The sequence below is a fragment of the Leopardus geoffroyi genome, chromosome E1 (genome assembly GCF_018350155.1).
Source record: "Leopardus geoffroyi isolate Oge1 chromosome E1, O.geoffroyi_Oge1_pat1.0, whole genome shotgun sequence".
Classification (NCBI taxonomy): domain Eukaryota; kingdom Metazoa; phylum Chordata; class Mammalia; order Carnivora; family Felidae; genus Leopardus; species Leopardus geoffroyi.
In genome coordinates, this window is record NC_059330.1 from 24,128,290 (window position 1) to 24,151,065 (window position 22,776).

At 48.8% G+C, this 22,776-nt stretch overlaps 2 protein-coding genes across 3 annotated transcripts in view; both read right to left on the minus strand.

Moving 5' to 3' along the window:
• The window catches only part of AATF (apoptosis antagonizing transcription factor), a 105,287-nt gene extending 94,743 nt beyond the window's left edge, over positions 1-10,544 (minus strand). Inside the window, exons 1-4 of one of the 2 annotated variants that reach the window (XM_045488135.1) lie at positions 10,269-10,544; positions 9,129-9,320; positions 5,924-6,358; positions 5,330-5,467 (exon numbers count right to left, since the gene is read on the minus strand). In XM_045488135.1, the coding sequence (XP_045344091.1) occupies positions 5,330-5,467; positions 5,924-6,358; positions 9,129-9,320; positions 10,269-10,359 (856 nt within the window). In that variant the 5' untranslated portion in view covers positions 10,360-10,544. The remainder of the gene's footprint in view (positions 1-5,329; positions 5,468-5,923; positions 6,359-9,128; positions 9,321-10,268) is intronic. The other variant, XM_045488134.1, reaches the window with a different exon arrangement.
• A 4,335-nt stretch (positions 10,545-14,879) lies between these two features.
• On the minus strand, positions 14,880-22,715 carry LHX1 (LIM homeobox 1). Its single transcript, XM_045488136.1, has 5 exons — positions 21,177-22,715; positions 19,005-19,231; positions 18,633-18,910; positions 17,096-17,261; positions 14,880-16,778 (listed from the first exon to the last, which is right to left on the minus strand). Exons 1-5 carry the CDS (start codon positions 21,344-21,346, stop codon positions 16,399-16,401), a joined length of 1,221 nt encoding a protein of 406 aa, XP_045344092.1. The 5' UTR covers positions 21,347-22,715; the 3' UTR covers positions 14,880-16,398.
• Positions 22,716-22,776: the final 61 nt, after the last annotated feature.

Sequence of the window (22,776 nt, forward strand, 5' to 3'; positions counted from 1 at the left end):
ATTGTTTCTATTAAAGGTCTTTAATGATACTGCATTTTAGACCTGTAATGAAACATGGTGCTCACTGCAGTTTGTAATGCATCTCATTAAATACATTAATAACATGCATTTCACTAAAAGGTCAACTTATTATGGCTGAAGTTTGGCTTTCCTTTTAGTCACTTCATTTAAAGCGATAGAGCAAACTCTGGAAAAGATCGTAGAGTGCGCCTGTTACAGAAATGCTCTCTCAATTCTCTCATCCATTAAAATCAGTTATGCTTATTAAGAAATCACTGTTAATGTTTGTATGTGAAATAATAGTATTGTGATTTTTTAAGAAACTCTTTTAGAGTTACATGCTGATTTATTGATAAAATGATAGAATACCTAGTATTTGCTTCAAACTAATCCAGAAATAGGGGGAGAGTTAGTATACAGATGAAATAAGATTGGTCAGGAATTGATGATTGCTTAGCTCGTAACGGTATGTGGGTTCACTGCACAATTCTCCACGCTTTGGTACGAGTTTGATATATCTCATAATAATTTTTAAATAAGTCATGCTGAGGTTTCCTTAAGTAACTTGCCTTCTTCCTTATACACTGCTGCCAGGAACATAAAAGACCTGCCTCCTAATACTGCAGAACTGCAGAAAAACAGAGAGGAAAAGGTAATCTCTTCAGAGAAACAGTCTTGCCCACTGAAAAATCCCTTAATTTTGCTAAGGTTACTTCATGACTTACCACTTATGCAACTATTAAAATACCAAAAAATGTCTTTGAAACTACCTAACGCTTCCAGAGCTGTAATTACCAATACGTAACACCAAGGTGATCGGGACTAAGTGCGTGTGTGTTGGGAAGGAAGGAGATAACTTGTTTAGTCTCAGAAAAGTAGAGTTGAGGGTGCTGAGGTAAGAATGGCATGCAGCAGGAGTTTACTGTGGCTAAAATCTGCTGTGCTAGAGGCTACCACTAGTACGTAAGAGTAAACGGCAACGCCAAGGACAGAATACATCAAGAAAACCCAACCTGAGAACAGGTTCCTGCACACGATGAAACGGGCATTGAGAGAACAAAACAAGAGTCTGAGGTGAGAAGAAATCAGAAAGGCAGGAGAACCCAAACAGCATTCATAGTGTCACTAAAGCCAAAGGGAAGTATTTCAAGGAAAAGTTGAATGCTTCAAGGAGGCAGTGGCTGGGTTTGGTGACAAGGAAATCTCTGGTTATCTTTCTGTAGTCATGAGACAAGGGCTGAATTATAAGCATTAAAGAAGAATGTAGCACTACACTTTCCAGAGCAAATGCATAAATTATGTAGGAGGTTTGAATTCCAATAAAAAGTCAAAAAACACTGAAGACAGTGGGGATGATGGTTATTACACTGATATTATTACACTGATGCATATTACACTGATAACCATCATTCACATGGCTGATAATTACCAAACACCACCTTCAGCAGAAAAATACCCACACCTAACAGTTGTGGGGTGCAATGTGCCAGACACTGTGCTAATGCTTTCTGTTGATCATGCCCATTAATTCTCACGACCGTACCATCACCATTTTACTGCGAAGTTAAGGAATCTTGCCAAGGTCACAGTTAATCCATTGCCGAGATGGAATCTAAAGCTAGGCAGTCTAACTTTAACTCCTATAAGGCCAAGCAAACTGACAAGCGATTTAATTAAAGACAGTAAGTTCCAGTGCCTATTCCGGGGTCAGTACAAATTCAGCCTATGTTCCACACCAGCTATACAGCACAGTTTATGGTGCATCCAAAGTAATGTAGCCCAGAAATTTTTCTTAAACTGTTTCTCAACACAGGGAGGTACACAACGTATTATGCCATACTGTCATAAGAAGATTGAAAACAAACAAACAAAAAAGCTACCCTGGGGTGCCTGGCTGGCTTAGTCCATAGAGCATGCAACTTTTGATTTTGGGGTCATCAGTTTCGAGCCCCACCTTGGGTGTAGAGATGACTTAAAAAATAAAATCTTAAGAACAAAAATCAGCCACCCTTCAGATGTGCAGAAATACTAGTATTAGATAATACTAGTATTTTCACTCTCCTATCTTAGAATATATGTGACACCAAACAAATGTTCCTTTCTTCTTCCTTCTCCACTGCAACCCACCCTGTCAGATTCATAGACATCTGTCACATTAACTGGAATTCACCAATGAGGCAAAGAGGCAATTTGGTTAAGTACAAAAAAAGGCAGATTAAGATCAGAATAGTTACAGGGGTGCCTGGGTGGCTCAGTCAGTTGAGTGTGTCCAACTTCAGCTCAGGTCATGATCTCACAGTTCATGAGTTAGAGCCTCACATCAGGCTCGCTGCTGTCAATGCGAAGCCCGCTTTGGATCCTCTGTCCCCTCCCCGCACCCGGCCCCGACCTTCCTCCACACCCTCTCTCTCAAAAATAAACAAACATTAAAAAAATTCATAATGGGGTGCCTGGGTGGCTCAGTCGGTTAAGCGTCCGACTTCAGCTCAGGTCACAATCTCATGGTCCGTGAGTTCGAGCCCCGCGTCAGGCTCTATGCTGACAGCTCAGAGCCTGGAGCCTGCTTCAGATTCTGTGTCTCCCTCTCTCTCTCTGCTCCTTCCCCGTTCATGCTCTGTCTCTCTCTGTCTCAAAAATAAATAAACATTTAAAAAAAAATTCATAATAGTTGCAAAATAAAAGTTAAATAATATTAAAGTAGTCAAAGGAACTAAATTGGTACCCAAGAATATGTCCACCTGACACTAACTAACCCTTAAAATATCAATATTTTAAGATGAATCAAAAAAAAAAAAAAAGGGAAAGACTCAAGCAAGAAGAGTAACAAGTTACAAAATGGGAAAGGTCTCCTCACCAAACACTTCAAACATTTAACCTAGAGCAATTAGGTCCCATCCCAAAGCATACCAGAAATTAGGGTACCGAGGCATTAAAAATAGTAGAGAAATGGGGCACCCGGCTGGCTTAGTCAGCAGAACATACAACTCTTGATCTTGGGATCATGAGTTCGAGTCCCATGCAGGGCGGAGAGTTTACTTCAAAAAAAAAAAAAAAAATTAAAAGAAAATAGCAGATAAGTGATCCAAAAATCTCACAAATTTTGAAAACTGCCATCCTATCTTTTATTTAAGGGAGGTAGAGGTAAAAGGTGAGTTTGCAGGGTTCCTGACTTCAAGTACGACAGGACATCTAAAAGCTAGACCCTAGGAAAAAATTCCTAATTAAAGCGGGTATTTTGGGGTGGCTGGCTGGCTCAGTCAGTAGAACGTGCAACTCTTAATCTTCGGGTCGTCAGCTTGAGCTCCATGTGTGGCACAGAGTTCACTTTAAAAAAAAAAAAAAAACAGGTAGGGGTGGCTGGGTGGCTCACTCAGTTGAGCGTCTGAGTCTTGATTTCAGCTCAGGTCATGTCATGGTTCATGGGCTTGAGCCCCACACTGGGCTCTGCACTAACAGCACAAAGCCTTCCTGGGATTCTCTTACTCCTTCTCTTTCTCTTCCCCTGACTGCCCCAAAATAAATAAATAAACAACAACAACAACAACAACAACAAGCAAGTATTCTCTCACAAGAAAGCTTCGCAGAACCTCCTACCCTAAAAATCCTACATATTTACTTTGAAGTTTGAGGTGATCCTATCTGGAATCAGATGTCCTTCTCGGGTCCCTTCCAACTCTAATCCATGATACTATAAGAATAAGTTGCTTTTTTTTTTTAATTTTTAAAAAAATGTTTATTTTTGAGAGAGAGACAGAGAGAGAGAGAGAGAGACAGAAAGAGAGAGAGAGAGGATGAGCGGGTGAGGAGCAGAGAGAGAGGGAGACACAGAATCTGAAGCAGGCTCTAGGCTCTGAGCTGTCAGCACATAGCTGGATGCGTGGCTTGAACTCATGAACCACCGAGATCATGACCTGAGCCGGAGTCAGCACTTAACCAACTGAGCCACCAGGCGCCTCTAAAAAGAAGTTTTAAAGAGCAAATGAAAACACTTAAGTCTCAACATGCAGATAAGGAATAGCAATTCCAATCCAACCATAGTACACTCAGCCCAAATCGCCCTCTGCCCCCATCCTTTAGGGCCCTTGGGCACATAGCACACAGACCACAGGAGGCAGTGTGGTGCAGAAGGGAGACTTCTAGTATATGTGCTGCCGAAGCGAGCACGAGAAGGGAGACTTCTAGACCATAAGGCAGGAGAGCTGGAGTTTGGTCTGCTGTGCATGAACAAGTGCTATAATCTGGGCCCTGGTTTTCTCATTTGTAAAATCAGGGGCCTGAGAACCAAGTAATTTCTAAATTCCTCTTCCATAATTCTCGGGCTTTATAGCTCAGCACTTCTCTCCCAAAATTTTTCCTCCCTCTGCAGTCATCACCTTTCCTCACTCTGTGTAACCCAAAGGGACCATCTTAGCATGTTTTGCAGAAACCTCCTAACAAAGGCATCTTTTTTTAAAATATATTTTATCTATTTTGAGAGAAAGAAAGCACACAGGAGGGGGAGAGAGACTGGGGGGGAGAGAGAGAGAGAGAGAGAGAGAGAGAATCCCAAGTGGGCTCCACACCATCAGCATGGAGCCCAATGTGGGGCTTGAACTCATGAACCGTGAGATCATGACCTGAGCTGAAATCAAGAGTAAGGCGTTTAACCAACTGAACCACCCAGGCACCCCAAGAAAGGCATCTCTTAAGCGCATGATACAACCACTTTTAATGAACTGGGATCAGCCATCCCTTATCTCTTGTTCTATACCTGTGGGTTTGTACAGTGTTCTCTGAGCATTAAAGAAGTAACTCAGAAAGCCAAAGGCAAGTGGGGGAGGGAAGTGAGGGCAGGTAAGAGAAAAGTGGAATTGGTATCACTTAGAACTCAAACCATTTCAGTCAAAACTGTCTTTGTTTAATAAGAGTTATACTGCTTTTTTTTTTTAAAGGTAAAAACTAGGGGCCTGGGTGGCTCAGTTGGTTAAGCATCCAGCTCTTGATTTCAGTTCAGGTAAAGCTCTCACAAATCAGGAGACCGGTTCATGAGAGCCATCTCTTGAGCCCGGAGATGGGCTCTGCACTGACAGCATGGAAACTGCTTGGGATTCTTTCTCTGCCCCTCCCCTGCTTGCATAGGGCACCCAAGTGCTATCTCTCTCTGCCCCCCTCTCAAAATAAACACACAACCTTAAAAAAAAAAAAAAGTTAAAAAACTACTCTGTACTATATTATCACTAAAACCAAATACTCTCTTCTTCAATTCTGTAGTGCTGCAAATACAGTCCCAGTGTATCCCAATGTATCCCAGTGGTTCTAAAGTATCTCCATATGGCATAAGTATTCTTACTATTTTTTAGGGCGCTGGCAAATTCTGGGCCACCTTTGTCCCTGAAAATAGGGAAAACATCTGGTTGAGGAAGCTGATTGGTAGTCAACAGAGCTTTTTGAAGCTTGATCCTTCCTTCCAAGAGCTGGTCCCACAGAGCTGAGAAAGAGAAAAGAATATCATTCGTTACAAAAATCTTCCCAGTGGGACAGATAGGGAGAGACAAGAAATCACACCAGTCTCTGCAAAGCACGGCTTTATCACAGCTTCATGCCATGAAAATACCCTCCGTTACAGGAAAAAAACTCAGTATCTTGGAAGCAAATATTTGCTACAAGAGAGAGGGGTAGGCTGAAGCCCAAAGAGAGGAGAAAACTGTTTTCCCCTCAGTATTCCACAGCTGCCAAAGTACAAGAACAGAACCAGCTAAGCAGCTCAATGTAGAAAAGGCTGGCTACGCACAGAAGAATGGGGCTTTAGGCCCCTAGGTAGGTGGGGCACAAATTAATTGGAAGGACACAAGAGAAAAGGAAGAGCCAAAACAAACAAAAACACAAACAGGAGATCAAATGCAGACACTGTGAAAAATAAGCCACCAGCAAACCATGTACAAACCTATCTGGTTCTTCACAGCTCTTCCTTTCTCCACTTCCTCGGAAACTCTGACACTGGAGAAGGTCATCACTACTCCGTCATCTTCACTATTCCTGCCTTCAGCCCTGTCTTCCTCTCTCTCATTTGTGGAGTCTTCCTCCCCGTCCCCTTCTTCCATACCACTCTCCTCCTCTTCATCTTCCTCCTCCTCGCTGCTACCAAGGTCATCCATTCCCTTGGTGAATTTTTCAAAGTCACTGATGCTCTGGACACTAAAACCCGGTGTGCTCTCAGAGCAGCTTTTGATCCTCTTCTTCCAGGCCAGACTACTGTCCTTGTCATCACCACACTCCTCTTCCTCAGCAGCACTCGTGGCATCCTCATCAGATCCCTCCAGACCCAGCCCCTCTGAACCTCCATCTCCAGACTCATCCTCATCAGATATTATTTCCTTGTCTGAACAAGAGAAGAAAGAAGAAAAAAAAAAAAACAAACAGATGTTACTTTGAGACAAATATTAGGCCACACCTTTCATTTCAAGTAAAGGGCTGCATACATTTTATTTATCAAAAAAATAAAATGTATGGTTGTACTCAATTCAAATATATATTATACATCTACTACCTATAAGAGGCTAAGGGAAAAGCAAAGATGAACAAAACGTAGGTCCGACCCTAACAAAAGGTTCTAGTGGGAAAGACAGACCCATCAAATACAGACAAGAACTGACAAAGTTTTGATAACCCAGAGGAGGGAGAAATTTTAACTGTGGGGCAAAGTCTGGACCTTGAAGAATGGTAAGATTTCAAATAAGGGAATTAACAGTTTTCCCAAACCTATATCTGAAATATAATTTATCATTAACTAACCCCAATGTACAATCTCTCTCACACCAGTGCACCCTATTTATTACTTACTTAAGCACCTATTATCAGCCAGGTGTACATAAAAGCTAAGGAATGACAAATACAACGTAACACCTGTGGGGTGTCACAGTCTGGTAAGAGTGGTAGATATGTTTGACAATATTCATATCACTATTATCATTACAGCATCATCCATACACAGTGTATTGGAGGTGAGTGAGGGGATGGGTAAAACAGATGATGGGGATTAAGGAGTGGACTTGTGATGAGCACCGGGTGTTACATGTCTTGAGTCACTAAATTGTGTACCTGAAACTAATATCACACTATCTGTTAACTAAATGGAATTTATTTTTTATTTAAAAAGTCTTTTTTCAGTGCATATTTTATTTTATTTCATTTTAGTCCAAGTTAGTTAATATATAGTGTAATGATTATTTCAGGAATATAATTTAGTCATTCATCACCCAACTAAATGGAATTTAAATAAAAATTAAAACAAAAAATCCTAGTGCCATTAGTACACAGTGTATGGAAGAGGATCCAACTAACATGCTTGGAAGGATAAGGAGTAGCTTCATGTACAGGAGATACTATAATTTTATTCATTAAGCATAAGTAACAGCTGATGTGATAGGTCTTCAGTACTTCTTTAAAAAAAACTACATATAGGGGCACCTGGGTGGCTCTGACTTCGGCTCAGGTCATGACCTCACAGTCTGTGGGTTTGAGCCCCACATTGGGCTCTGTGCTGACAGCTCAGAGTTGGGAGACTGCTTCAGATTCTGTGTCTCACTCTCTCTCTCTCTGCCCCTTCCCTGCTCGTACTCTGTCTCTCTCTCAAAAATTAAACATTTAAAAAAATAAAATAAAAAAAAAAGAAATTAATCCTTTAAATTCTTTAAATGTATGCCATTTCTCAGATTAAGGAATATTCACAGAGTAGCAGTTAAGAGTCAGACTTGGAGTCAGACTACCTTATGTGAGTCCTGGCTCTTCCGCTTACTAGCTCTATGACCTTGAGCAAGTTACACAACCAATCTGTCCCTCAATTTCCTTACCTTTAAAATGGGGATACAGGGCGCCTAGGTGGCTCAGTCGGTTAAGCGTCCGACCTCAGCTCAGGTCATGATCTCATGATTCATTGAGTTCGAGCCTTGCATCGGGCTCTGTGCTGACAGCTCTGAGCCTGGAGGCTGCATCACATTCTGTGTCTCCCACTCTCTCTGCCCCTCTCAACTTGTGCCCCCCTCTCTCTCAAAAACAAACTTAAAAAAAAATAAATAAAATGGGGACAAATACTAGCAACTTCATAAGTTATTGAGAGTATCAAATGAGATGATACATGTAATGGTAACAGTAACAACATCTTTTGAAAACTGTGTTCTAGTCTCTTAGAACTTAAAGAGCTACCACAATGCCTGACACATGGTGAAGCCCAATAAGTATTATAATATTTGTCTCACAATTGGCCCCTCTATCAGTCTCTAGGCAAAGAATGTGAAATGAGCTTACCAGGAGCCCCCAGAACCATAACGGGTAATCATCCATTACCAACTAATCATGGATATCATGACCTGAATGATAGTTTCTTTTATATCATCTGTGCATTCTCAGCCTGGCACCTCTAACCTCTCTAAAGGGGGGAAAAAATGGCATCCACTAAGTAACCACCATATCCAGCCCCTTCTTCCATTGAGAAACTTACAATGCTAATGCTTTAAAACTATAAGCTGATGGGGCACCTGGCTGGCTCAGTTACAAGAGCATGCAACTCTTAATCTTGGGGTTGAGAGTTCAAGTCTCATGTTGGATGTAGAGATTACATTTTAAAAATTTCATAAAAAGAAATAATAAAAAATAAAACTATAAGCTCATGTCCTCACATCCTCCTAAGGCCCTTGCAGGGGAGAGGGAAGGATTATATTATTTTTACAATGGCAAAAAATGAGTTTCACAAGCTAGTATTGAATTATACAGTGACCCAATGCAAGACTCGAAAAACCAAAGGAAAAGGGTCAAAATCCATGAGTAGCATGCTCATCAGACGCAATTCTTTCTCAACACATAGCCCTGTCCAATATCCATTATCTTTTCTTTCCATTTTACGGTGAACCATTAACCTAAACATAAGGCTTATATAAACTTAATAGCTTTGAGCTTTAGAATCCTTAGGAACTGAAATTAACTACCTCTTAAGGTCTTTTCTAATGCCAAATCCATGGTCTCTCCTAAGACAGTAAGTGGGGGCACACACACAGACTAATCATCCAAAACAAAAACAAAGACAAAACCCCATAACTTTAACCCTAAAATATTAGGAAAGAAAGAGAAAGCAACATGCAAATATGTCTACTCACCAGATGAACCTGGCAGTGTCTGCTCCCAGGGGTCTTCCTTCCAAGCTTTTCTAGAGGTAGCCTTGCCAGAATACCTTTTGTCTGTGTCCAAGAGGGAGGCTGATGCCAATTTTCTAATGCTACCCACTGCCAGAAAATCACCTTCCCCATCTTCCCCTTCATCAAACCTGTCAATCACTCTGGCAGCAGTGGCTGTAGGGGAGGGGGTGGGGGGAGAGTAATCAGTATCTCCAGGTTAGAAGGAACTTTAAGAGTAACCCTGTTCAACCCTTTCAACTCACACTCTACAAAATCCCCACCAACTTCCAGGAACAGGAAACTCATTACCTCTCTAGACCACAGTCTTACTGCTGTTCTTGAACAGAAAGTTGACCTCTGCGCCTACTAGTTGGACATATTTCTATGCCTTGGATTATAAAAACTAGCCTAACTCCTCTTCCATTTGTGACAGTCGCTCAAATATTTAAGTCAGCCATCTATCCTCACTCCATCCCATCCCTAAGGGAGTCTGCTTATCCTGGCTCAACAGCCCCAACTTCTTCAACTGATATTCCTAAAACACGGTCCAGCACTCACATTTATCCTTCCTTATTCTTCCTTCCTCACACTTCTCTGATTCAAGTCTAAAGCAGGATTACTCCCAACTAGACCTTGAACATCAGCTTACAGAACAGCCGTCCCATTCGTCAGCCCCTGAGCAAATGTCTTGAGGCCTAGGGAGGCTTAAACAGCCCCATGGAATCCCACTTCTTCCTTCAATCTCCTAGTAAGTTCCTAGGGGCAGGCCGACTTAAAAAAACGCTGAGACTTCCTTCTCATTTCTAACTTAATACCGGTAAGGGCATCCTGAAAAGATAACTTCCAACCAACTACCAGACCCCCTGTTCCCTGCTACAGCCCTCCTAGTCCCTGGGATGCTCCAGCCACCCGAGCACCAAGTCTGGAGTGCGGCTCAGAAGGAAGCCGAAGTCCTCCTCCTGAGCCCGGCCAACCCTCCCGGGAGGCCGTTTTCCTCTACGCCAGGATGAGCCGAGTAGGCCAGGCGGCGAGGCCTGGCTGCCGGCCTCTCTCGCGCCGCCCGGGTCTGCCCGAGGCTGGACCCACCGCTCCGCACGTGGCTTTTCCCCAGTCAGGCCTCACCCTCCTCCGGGTCGGCCTCAGGATCCGCCTCGCGCGGGCGCGGGTTCAACAATTGTTCCAGCTGCAGCGCCAGGGGCTGCGGCCCCGCCATCGTCACCAGGTCTCGCTCTGCGCCGTGCCCGTCAACGTGCAGCCCCAGCCCTGGCCCCGGCCCGAACGCTCTCTCCCCGCCGGGCCCTGTTGCCCAGAGACTACTCCCCAGAACAGCCAGGGACCGCAGACAACCCCGCTCTCGCTCGGGGCCGGCCACTTCCGGGAGGCGCGCGCGAGGGGGCGGGGCCTGCGCGTCACTACAGGCGTTGCTAGGAAGAAGGCGGAAGCGCGCGGAAGGCTGAAGAGATTGTCGCCATCCCGGCGCGCGTGCGCGTGCGCCGAGGGGGTGTGTGAGGTGGTCCGGGAGCGCGCCAGGGCACGTGGCCGCCGTTGGCGCTGAACCGACGTTGCTTTGCGCGCGACCCTTGTCCCCTTGTATAAAATATGCTTCCAGATTTGTCCGAGATTCGCTTAGAAATAAAGTGTGGTGTAGCCATGGCCTATCTATGGTGGCTGTTATGAAAAGAGGAGGGAGTAAATAAAGGGTAAGCACTTCCAGCCTCAGGTGCGCTTTCGGGCACTGGGACCAAAATAGGTTTGACATTTAGCAGTTTAACAGTCTGGAGGAGTCTGGGGCCTGGCACACGCCTCTGACCCTGCGGTGGTCGGGATTTAAGAATCCTACGTCAGCGATGTGCATGTGTAAGTGTATGGCGGACTGTTGGCGTCCTTATTCACAGGAATAATTAGAAATAGCTATGGTTGTGCCTAAATAAAGATCGTTCTGTAGTTTCTCCAAGTAGCCTTGTCTTAGGGAAAAGGGGGGTGATGGTGGCGATTACTGTATTGCATACCCTCATTATTGATATCTGTTCAAAGGTGAGGATATACTCAGACACTTGAAACTGGTGCACAAATGCAGAAAAACATGTCTACTGTATGAGAGGCACAGGTAGACTCAAAATATAGAGACTTAATAGGATCAATTTAATTACACCCAGCCACACGGAAAGATACTATCCCTTTATATTCTCTTTCTTCATGAAGCATTCCCTAACTGCCCGCTGTGTGGCAGGCACTGCTAGATGAGATACAAAGATGAGCAAGTTAAATTCTCTCCTGACAGTGATCAGCCCCCCACTAAGGGGGGCGGCGGGGGGGGGGCAGACAAACTTGTAAACAGAACTGGCAATAAGGGATAAGGGTGAGTACAAAGTGGTCTATTCCTTCCAGTATCTGTTTGGGGTCACCTGTAGAAACCTTGAACAACCCCCCTCAAACAGAAACTGCATCAAAAGAGTCAAGAAAAGAGATGTTAAGGGTGCCAGAGCAGTTGGATCCCACAGCTGACAGCCTGGGAACCCTCAGCTCACCAGTGTTTCCTGTGGAATTTAAGGGAAGTGAGGGTCCCTGACTTTCACAGTCTTAATATGCCCTCAAGGTCAAGAGCAATGAGAGACCCATCCCTTTAGTGTGGCTTGTTTCATGTCCCCTTCCCAGGTGGCTGCAGAGGGGAAGGAGAACCAGTCTTAGGGCAGATTCCTTCAGACTTGAAAGAATGCCAACCTAGGACAGGAGCACCTAGGTAGGGGACTCGGGCAAAAGCAAACCGCTTTTTACCAGCAGCAAGAAAATTCGGGCTAGAAAACAGTCCCCCCCCCCCCCCCCCCTTATTTTGCTAACATATTCTCCGTAATTGCAGCCTGGTGCCTGCTGTCTGGAGCCTCCAAAGCGAAAGCATGCCCCTCAGGCTGCAACAGGAAGCCATTGCCCTGGGCTTCAAAAGACAAAAATGTATCTCTCCACATTTAGGAAGCTACTTCCCCCAATCCTCTTCTGTTCCTATTTTGAACAATAGTGCTTAGAATCCTTGCCTTCAGGGTAAAGAAAAGGGAGAGAAGGGGGAAGGGGAAACAAGACAGGTCAGAGACCACCTCTAAGCTGTCGTGCAAACAAGACACACTGGTGGCTGGCTCTGGGCAGAAAAAGCCCTAGTCCTGCTTATCTATACTCTCCCTTCACTGTCCTGGTCTCCTCTGACTTAGAAAGCCTTTGGAGGAAGGAATCAAGACTATGCTACTCCAGTCACACACATCCCAGGGCCCCCCAAATGCTTCTGCTTTCTTACCCCATACTGAGGGGAGAGAGGGAAAGAAAGAGGAAAGAATTCTAGGACTTAAGATGCAGCCGAGAGACGTTGAGACCTGGGGCTGGAGAGCATCCTCCTGAACGTTCTCTCTAGGGGGCCCTCCCTGCCTGCATTCCAGTATCTAGAGAAATGAGGAGGGATTTTCCTGATGGGAATGGATCTGGAGATGGAGGGTGGACTACAAGAGAGGATACTTCAAAGACTATGCCTCCTAGAAGAAACTTAAGCCTCTAACTGCTCTGGGCGTGAGAGTTGATGTGAAGATCAGGATGGGAATGACCGGGAGCACTCTCCCCAAAGAACAGTCTTCTCCAGAGGCAGTCAGAGGGTCTCCCCATTCACAGTGCTGCTGCCTAAGGGCTGCAAAGTGACAGAGAGATGTAGGGATAGCAGAAGATGGGCAGGAGTGACATTGGATTGCCCCCCACCACTGTTCCAATCAACAATTCCTATGACCAGGAGTTTCAAGAGTTTAGGGAAACCAGGTTCTTACCTGCCTCTCTTCTCAGATGCCATCAATCCCCAGGTCCCAGGTCCCTACCAATGCCTGTCCTGGTCTCCAGGAATAGTTTCCCTTCACTTTGTACAGCCCTAAAGCAGTCCCCAGTCTCCTCCAGCCTGGAGAAGTTGGTGGGTGAGCTTCGGCTCCCTAGCCCAGGGCAGATGGTAGCTTCCTGAGGCTGGAGCCCTGAGGGCAGATGGCCAGAGGCACAGAGGTGGCAGCTTTAAGATGGCTGCAGGGAGAAAGCAAACTGCCAAGCCCAACTAGAGAGGAGATTGCCCTCCTAGGAGGGAGGGGACCACCTTGTTGTTCCTCTGTGGCCCTTGAGCCTCTCCCGGGAGCCCCCAGCTGGGCTGCCTGGGAGCGGTGCAGCGCTTCTCTGCAGCTTAGGGCCAGAGGTGGGCATCGCTGCTCTGATGGGAAGGAGAATAGTCCCTGATATCTCTAGACCTCCTCCTCTCAGGTGGCTCCAAATTTGACTACTAAGCTTTGCCACCTTTTCAGGTACTTATTAGGGTTCAGTATCCAGAGCCAAGAGGGAAAGACTGCCCTGCTGCCATCGAGTGAGAGAGAGGAAATGAGTCCACACTGAGCGCCCAACTCAAAACGCTTCTTAACAAGTACCCGATTCCACAATAAAGCTGCTAAATAATTCAGCAGCCTTGATAGGAGAATGCAGCTTCCCATGAGCGTACGTTCAGTTAAATGAATGTCTTTAAAGGGGGTGGCCATAATGAATAAGTTGGCTGTGATTTAATGTATATAAACGCTAAAAGGGCAAAAACAGCCGATCCAGTGATTGGATACAAAGCAGATAAAGAAATGTGCTGCATGCAGAGGCTAGGAGTTTCAAAAGTCTCCCCGTATTTCATAAATTTGGATTTTTGAAAGAATACTGTCAGGTTCCTTGCTGACAGTCCTCCCATTAGATAAGCCGTCATATGGATACAGTAAAATATTGCTTATTTTAAAGGCTTCTCTGCAGGAAAGATACACTTGGTTGTGTTTTAACAAAATATGAAAATGACAACGGAAATTATGTGCCATTTAACGTAAAACCTTTGATTTTTAAAACGAAATAAATAGTCCAGACTGAAATCTAGGTGATATAGAAATGAAATTCTGGAACTCAAATAGCATCTAATATTAAAAACACACACGTATTTCATAGTAGATAAATATTTAAATTCCTTCCATGTTTAATGAAGGCTTGGGAGGGATTGAAGTACTTTTCAGAACCTATTGGCAACTCCCAGGTAAAATTTGATTTCTTTATTGGTTATTTTTGCTCATCTTTCAGAGAAAGGTAATATGTATCTTGTGCCAGATGAAATAGTTTTCCTTCTAGAAAACTTCAAATGTAACAAATACTATAAAACAACTACTTCATATCAGTTCTCTGAAAGGGATTAAAGTATTTCATTTCTAGCTGTACCCTACATTCATTTTACGTTATCTTTTAAACCACCAAATTAGAGAGCAGGATTGTCTATGGGAAGTGAATTGAAACTGAAAAGGACCACCTCTAACTATATATTTACAAGTAACTAACTATCACAAGTCCAGTTTTGCACGTGCAGAATGGGGGATAGTGACAGTGCATGGGCTCTCATGCCTAATCATACCCGGACCACTCATTTTTAGCCATGGATTTGATTTCTATTTCAAATTCTATATTAATTTATCAGCAAACAGCTCTTCAACTGTATCAGTTAAACCCACAGAATGCAAATCGGTAGTTAATAACAGCGGGAAGCCACGGAGAAAAGCTTGGCTGGCATTAGCAAGGGGATTCAGCCATAGCCAAGGTAAAAACATAGCCCAGTCCTGCTTCTCTTCCCTCTGGCTTCTGAGGTATCATTCAGCTCCCCATCAGGCCTCACCTCTACTTGTTAAAACATCAAATAACACACCAAATATCTAAACATCAGATTTTCTATTTTTATTAAAAACTCACAAATTTATTCAACATGTTTTCTTTCATACAGTGAATGGTCTAATATGCACTGGAGGTCACACAAGCTTAGGTTTATCAGAACAATAAAAGACATATGAGAAATTTAATATATAAAGAAAAAAGTAGCAGCTGTTGACTGCATATTTGACCATAAAATTTAAATATTTTGGACTTTTATTTTAAAGACACAAAAATAAAACCTGTGTGGGTCTATATAAGTCATATTAACAATTCCATGAATGTTTAACAGGACTAAAAATTAGCAAAGATGTTTTTTTTTTTTTTTTAAACCTTGTAACACTTTTTTTCTTTTTTTTTCTTAACACTTTCTCAGGTTGTGGTGCCAGGCACCTTTACAGTATTTGTGCTATAATTATTCTATTTGGCAAGTGTCTGAATATCATGTTTTCTCTTTGCCTTGTGTAAACAACACCTTTTTACATACTAGCACAGTGAGCTGCGAGCCCTGCAAATCTGTCAGAACATCTACAGGAAAAGAAAATGAACAATTTTGGTTGATTGCTCAAAACATTTTGTTTTTGAACAAGAGGTTTCAAAACAGGATATATTAATAAAACACTGAACTCCTGAATTTAACATTATACGTAAACAGTTGACTGTTTTTAGTTCAATAGTCTTTTTTTTTAATTTTTTTTTTTTTTTTTTTGTATGTGTGAAGGTAGAATACTTTCTTGTACAGTTGATGTTCAAGTCATTTTACTGAGAGGTCTGGCTAGAGACCATCCTTATCGAGGGTGTCTGTGTGTATCTGTGTGTGTGTGTGTGTAGAGCTTTGTGAAGGTAGAAGAGTTGATACTGAGGGCTTTACATTTAGAATTTTGCAATTTTGGCAAAAACAAAAACCAAAAACCCAGATAGACAAAAAATATATATATATATAGTCCCACCTGATGCACAGCAGGTCGGCGTTTCTGAAGCTATAAGAGTTTGTTGTCGCTGTTGCTGAACTCTGAGACAACACTAGTGAATTTCCCAGAGCCAGAACCCTCCTGGCTGGCCCGGGAGCGCCCCGGGCTGCTCCACCTCCCTCACCCGGCTGCGCCTCTCGGCCTCCCTCCCCGCGGCTCCGGCGTCACCACTGGCTGTGCGCCCCCGCCGCCTCCGTGGCTGTTTCTCTGCAGCCCTCTGGCCAGGTGCGCAGGCTCGAAGAGTCTGCCCCTGGATCCGGGTCCAGGTGGAAGATAGGGAGACGTCTGAATATCCCTTCCGGAGCCCCAGTTCTGCACCTTGCCAGTCAGAGCACGGATCCCAGTTCTACTTCCAGGAGGATTTGGATCCTGTTTCTTGTCCCCCTTTCCCGTCTGGACTCGCCAGACGGAAAATGGTCCCCGAGGCTGAAGGAAGTGTGTGTGTATGGGGGGGGGGGGGTGACTTGCTTTTATGTTTTTTTTTCTTCTTTTTTCTATTTTTCTTAAATAAAGGTTCATTTCTGTACAACCACGAACTCCGCCGACCGTGCGAGACCCCGCTACCACACGGCCGCCTCGTTCATTTCGGGCGGGTGAGACAGGTGGTTCCCGTAGCTCGCCCCGCCGTTGACCGACAGTGATGAGAAGGGCGGGCTGGGCCCGAAGACCTCAGCCGACATTGAGTGTAGAGGCCCGGGCAGGCTGGGCTCAGGGCTGGGCGAGTCCCCGGGGGGGTGCGCCAGGATGTCAGTGAACCGCTGCGCCTCGCTCGACGGGTGGTGGCCCGGCAGCGGGTGCTCCAGGCCGCCCAGGGGCGTCCCGGAGGGCCCGGACGACGGCACGAAGGGCAGGTCCACCGGCGTCTGAGCCTGCGAGGACGGGGGGCCTTGCGGGAAGAAGTCATAGTTGCCCCCGGGCCCGTAGTACTCGTTCTGGTAATCTGCGGAGCGGCGGGGAAGAGGGTGTCAGGACAGCGGAGAAAGGACACGAAGGACAACTCGGGGAACTCGCCGTCGCGGGCTCCCCTGCGGCGCTGGCCGCGGGGAGGAGGCTTGGTGCAAACAACGGCGCTGCTCCCGGCCAGCTCGCCCGCCTCGTTCGCGGTCGGGAATTCGGCCCTCGCTCTGGACTACCTCCTCTTGATTTACCCTCCGGCCTTCCCCATCTCCCCCACTCAAAGCGCCTCCCGCGCTGCCACCCGCTTCCAACGAAGCCAAGCCCGGCTAGCCGCTCCCCGCCTCTGGGCCGCACACTCACCTCCGTAGAAGGAGAAGGGTCCGTTGGGGATGAGCTCGCCCGGCTCCAGGCGGTCCACGAGCGGCCGCATCCGGCGCGGACTGCGGAAGAAGGCGTGGCGCCGGGCTCCCAACGCGCTCAGCTGCTTCATCCTCCGTTCCTTGGAGCGTCTGTTCTGGAACCAGACCTGAAGCACACACGCGGCGGGGTGAGGCTCGGGAGACACCCCCCCCCCCCGACACACACACACACACTTCGGGTGCGGGGGCCGATCGGCCCCTAACCCCTCTAACCGCTAGCTGGACTCAGGGCTCCGCGCGCGCGCGCGGCTGTGTGTGTGTTGTGGTGCGTGGGGGTTATGTCTGAGTAGGAACGCCAAGGGCGGCCCCTGAGCCAATGGTATACAGGATTCCCGACTGGGGACCTGGGCAAGCCGCCCTGCCCGACGTGAGGCAGTCGGAGTTGTTTCCAATATCACACTGTCACAGTTACATCTTCTGGGGGCTGTACGCACATAGACACTCAACCTCCCCAAATAGTGTCAGACACACTCGGTTTCCCGTCCAGGGTCCCTGGCAGCCCCCTCCCCCATGACGGTGAGAGAGAACTAAACAGCCTCCTGCTGACACCCAGTCTGCCAATGATAGTGGCACTAAAACCCACAATCTCCTCTTCAAATCCACGCGAAATCTCCCAGTGCCGAATATACTTATCCGCAGCCTCTCACTGAAAACACAGACACACAAACTTCCCTTCACTATGCACATATTGGCACAGCCTCTCAGAGGCTGCAAGGAGGGCTGCCGCCTGGCTGTGTGTGTGTGCCTCCCAGCCTCCCAGGCACATCCACCCACACCCTTGCAGAGCCTCCACGGGTGAACCAGACACCTAACCTTGGGCCTGAGTCTCAGGCCCAAATCATACGCAGCCTGGAGTCCTCACAACACACTGGCACAGCTGCCCAGATGTCCACCTTCCCCCTACCCCATCCCACTTTAGACTGCCAGACGCTGAGCTGACTCCAGCTCGGACCTTTTCCTCTTCAAACCAGGACTCCCCCCCCCCCCACCTCTCTCGGGAGAAGCTCTGGGGCTTGTCTAACTGCCGCAAGAGACCCACAAAACAGAGGAGGGGGACACAGAGGGAGATCAGTGTTGTGGAGGAGCCACTGGAACTGACTCACTCCGGCATGCTCAGAGAACTCTGCATTCCTCATCTCTGCAGAAGAAAGGGTCCCAACTCCCCTTGCAGTGTCCAACAATGTCCCCTCCCCTGGACACTTGCTGAGCTCACCGTCCCCCCCACTCTGCCACTACCACCACCAGCTTTGGATCAGGAAGTGGAGCAGGCCTAGGGATTTCCAGATGCTCTACGCCACAGGCCACACCTCACAGGTCGCCAGGGTAGGGGTGTGTCTGGGCCTCTCCACTCCTCCCCCTCCAGCCTCCCTGAACCCGCAACCCTGCTCGAGGCTGGGTTTCCCCAGCTAGGCCTGGATGCCAGTGTAGAGGAGCCTGTAGGTCTCAAGGGGAACTGAGTAGCATGCCCAGGCCCCGACCTGGATGACACGCATGTTGAGGCCAGTCTCCTGAGCCAGCTGCTCCCGGATATGGCGCGTGGGCTTGGGAGTGGCAGCAAAGGCTGCCTTCAGAGTTTCCAGCTGCTTCGCCTTGATGGTGGTGCGGGGCCCCCGCCGCTTGGCGCCCAGGTTCTGGTCATCATTCTCATTGCTGCCCCCTTCCTTGTCGGATACGTTGGCGCTCTCCGAGTCCTTGGCATCATCCTGTGACGGGTCTTGGGAGTCTGGAGACAAACTGGGGTCGCTGCCCGTGGTGGCTGGGGAGAGGGAAGGGACAGGTGAGCAGCGGCCTTAGTGGGCCTCCTTCCCCCAGGAACCCCACCCCTAGCGAGTTGGGAATTGGGGCCTCACCCGAGTGGAGGCTGTTCTCTTTGGCGACACTGCTATTGCTTAGGTAATCCTCTTTGCAGACAAACTTGTTCTCGTCGATGATATAGAGCTCCTCGCCAGTGGACAGCTGCTTGTTACACATCATGCAGGTGAAGCAGTTTAGGTGAAACACTTTGCTCCGCGCTCTCCGCACCAGGTCGCTAGGGGAGATGCCCTGCGCGCAGCCCGCGCATTTGGTACCGAAACATCTGCGGAGTGGAAGAGGACGGGTTGGTGAGGAGCAGGGCGGGCGGGGAGAGGCCGGGAAAAAGACGTTAGAGAAAGAGAGAAATACAAAGTGGAGGGTGAAGAAAAGGATGGGGGAAAAGAAGAGAGACAGCCAAAAAAAAGAGGCAGAATGCCGATCAAGCAGGCAAGAAGGCCGGAGAGAGCGCGGGGCACCAGTGAAAAGTCAATGGGGGAGATACACATGGTTACGGTGAGAGAGCGAGGGGCCCAAGCTGCTCCCCTCCCCCACCAGGCCTCCTGCCCAGTGCTGTCCCAGAGGAAAAGAGCGCCGCGGAAGAAGGCGGCAAGGCGGCGATGGGGAGGGGGAGGGAGGCTCTTCTTTTCTTATTAGATTCAGAGAACAGTCAAATTTTAATTAGAGCTCCATGTAAAAGTGACCCGAGCGCCGCTTTTCTCTCCTAGCGTCGCCTCTCTTTCACTGCACAAGGACCTGCGCATAGGCTGGGGGTTGGCAAAGTCCAGTCCCACCGCGGGTGAAGAAACAGCCGCGGAGCACGCAGACGGCTGCAGCTGGGCCGCCGCCACGTTCAAGCCCAAAGCCCGGCAGGTTGGCACAAGCTAGAGTCACCGCGGGGCTCTAGGTGCTGGGCTGCGCTTTGCGGGAGCCAGGCCTTTGGGGCCCACTGGCAGCTGGCACCGTTCGCTGTTCTCCGGTTCGGCTCCAGCCAGTATTGGGGACGCCAGGTGCGGTCAACCGAGGTTCAGAGGCTCAGCCCGCGCTTGCTCCGGGCAAAACCAGCCTGCACAGCGCTTTTCTCCATGGTTCCCCGCAATCAGAGCCACGCTTCCCGGGGACAGTGTTGGGGACAGCGCGTTCTGGGCCTCTGAGCAAAGCGACCTGGATGGCCTCGCACCCCCACCCCTTCTCCCAGTTTGATCTGTCACCAGAAACTCAGAGAAAAGCAGAGACCAAGTCAATCGAGTAAACTGAGAGGTTTCAAACCAGTACAGAGGAATTAAAATTCGCATTTGCTTCTGTTCTTCTCGGTTAACTTGTGTGTTTGTGTGGATTTCGGGGCAATATAGTGAGTTTAAGAGAATAAATTAAAATGCTAAACGAAGGAGGGGCATCTGGAGAAGTCTCCCGGCTCACACGAGCCGGCCTCGGTTTTTCCCGGTTTCGGCAAGGAGGTGGCGGGGCGAAGGGAAGGTGGGCAGTGCCTGGGAGAGCTCCAAGCGGAGCCTACGCCACAAAGCCGAGGTTCGCGTTGGGTGGAGACCGAACCTCCCGCCAACCCAGGCAGCCGGGAAGCCCAAGGAAGGGTCTTCCCGGAGGCTGGAGTCTTGGGGCATTTCACAAGCACCTAGCAACTTGCCTAGGCCGGCGCTGGGAGGCTGTTCGGGGTTTCAAGAACACCCTGGGATATGCAGGATAGGCATTAGGGCTGGGTTTTTCCCTGCCGCCACCAAGGCACAGGACTCAGACACTTTACGCAGAAGCCTCTATGGTTCCCGCCAAGACGTTTTGGAGGCAAAAAGAAGTGGCTTGGATGTAGCCCGGGCTTCTAAGCCCAGCCTGGAGGGCAAGCAACCTGGGAGGCTCAGAGAATGCAGTTGTTGGAGAGCTCAGAGCGGGGAAAGACCAGAGGTGGGGATACAACGCCGGAGGCTGTGCTGCCCCCTTCTAGGCTTGGAGGGGCTTCTAGGCGGAAGTGGATTCAGAACCTTTCTTCCCAGGCACGTGTAGCTAAGCCCAGACCCACAATTTCCAGGAGGCAAGCAGGGCCACCTCCCGGGTGCCCTGTGCACCAGCTGACGAAGAGGCGGGTGCCCGTGGGACTTGGCTGCCCTCTCCAAAGGCTGCTCCTAACGCGGTTGCTTCGGCCACGCTGACCTCTCATCCGAATCTGGCCGGCAAGGGCCCTCGGGGAGGGAGCAGCAGAGGTGCCCCAGGGAAGTACTCACCGGAAAAAGTCGTTCTTGCAGTAGAGCTTGCCTTCCCGGGAGAAGCACTTCTCGGTCAGGTTGCATTTACATTCACAGCACTGGACGCACTTGACATGCCAGGCCCTGTCCAGCACATTCAAGAGGAAGCGGTCCAGGATGGGCCTTTTGCAGCCGGCACAGTGCACCATGGTCTTTGGTTTTGGTCGGGTGAGGCCGGGAGAGAGAAGAGCAGGGAGAGCCTAGGGGATGGCTCCCAAAGACGATAGCAAGAGCTCCCCAGCCCCTCCAAAAAGAGGAGACACACTGGGGGTGCGGGCCAAAACCCACACCAGGAAATCAGAAGGGGGTGAAAATGAGGCTGATGCGGGGCGGAGGGCACCTCGGTGGAGTGTGCAGCCTGGGAGTCCCAGGGCCCCGGGGCACCACAGCCCCGCCGAAGCTCCTGGGGCGAGGAAGAGTCTCCGGCCGGCGAGAAAGCCACTCTTCTGCCCAGAGCCCGCGGAGGAGTGAAGGTCACCGAGAACGGCGACGGGAACAGAAATAAATAAAACGGAGACGAAGAAGGAAGAGGACGACGCAGCGAGCTCGGGTCGCAGGGAGAGCGCCGTGGAGTTCTCTTGGGCTTGAGGTAGAGCTGTCAGAAGTCAAAGTGCATCTGCTTTTGTCGGAGTATGAGGGCGGGTGTGTGTGTGCCGGGCTGCCTGCCACCGGGATTTCCCCTCCTCTTTTTATAAAAGAAAAGAACAAAACGAGTAGAGAAGCTTTGGATCCTACACTGGCGGCATCGCGCAGCGGGTCCGAACGCGCCGGGCGCCCGCGGTGGGCCTGGGGGAGGGGGCGGGGGCAGGCCAAGGGAGGAGGGAGGGAGGGAGGGCAAGGCAGGAGGAAGATCTCGTTGTTGATGGTTGTTGCGGCTTAGGTTCCCCCCCGTTTGGAGAAGTGTTTGTGTCAGTCGAGATTGCAGAGGGACAACTCCAGGCGGACGCAGCCAGGTGCGCTGGCTCACTCCCCACCGCCCCAGCCCCGTCACCTCGGCCCGTGGCCTGCCTGGCGGCCTCCGTGTTTTCGGGACGGCCCTCCCTGCTCCTGGACTCCTTCGGGGAGGTGATACGGTCTGGCTCCTCACCGCGCCTGGCCGTGCATCGTGGCTCCAGTCACAACTCGCGGCCGCCTGGGCGCGCAGCCCCGCATCGCTCGGCCCGCGCTCGGGCTGCCTGCGTCCAACCCCACAGTCGCGCGACTTTCTTTTCCTTTTCCCCCTTTTTTCGTTGTGGTGGCAAATCTGGGTTTCCTTTCTAGCCTTTCCTTCCTTCCTTCCTTTTTTTTTCTTTTGCAGCGGGAGGAGTCAGGGGGAGGGGGAGTAGCTTGGAGAGCTTTAAAAAAAAAAAAACGTCCTGGTGCAGCAGCTACAGTTCTGCGAGGCTGGAACAGCTCAGCAAGGGCCGCTGCTGTCGCCGCCCAGGCCGCAGTTCGTTGCTGGCTGTCCCCGGACAAGCGTCCCTCTGTCCCTGGTCTCCTGGCCCAGTCCGCCGCCCTGGCGCGTCTCTCCCCAGCTCCGGCGGCTCGGTCACTGCTCCTGGCTGTTGGCTGAGCTCTGGAAGCCCCCTCGCCTTAATGC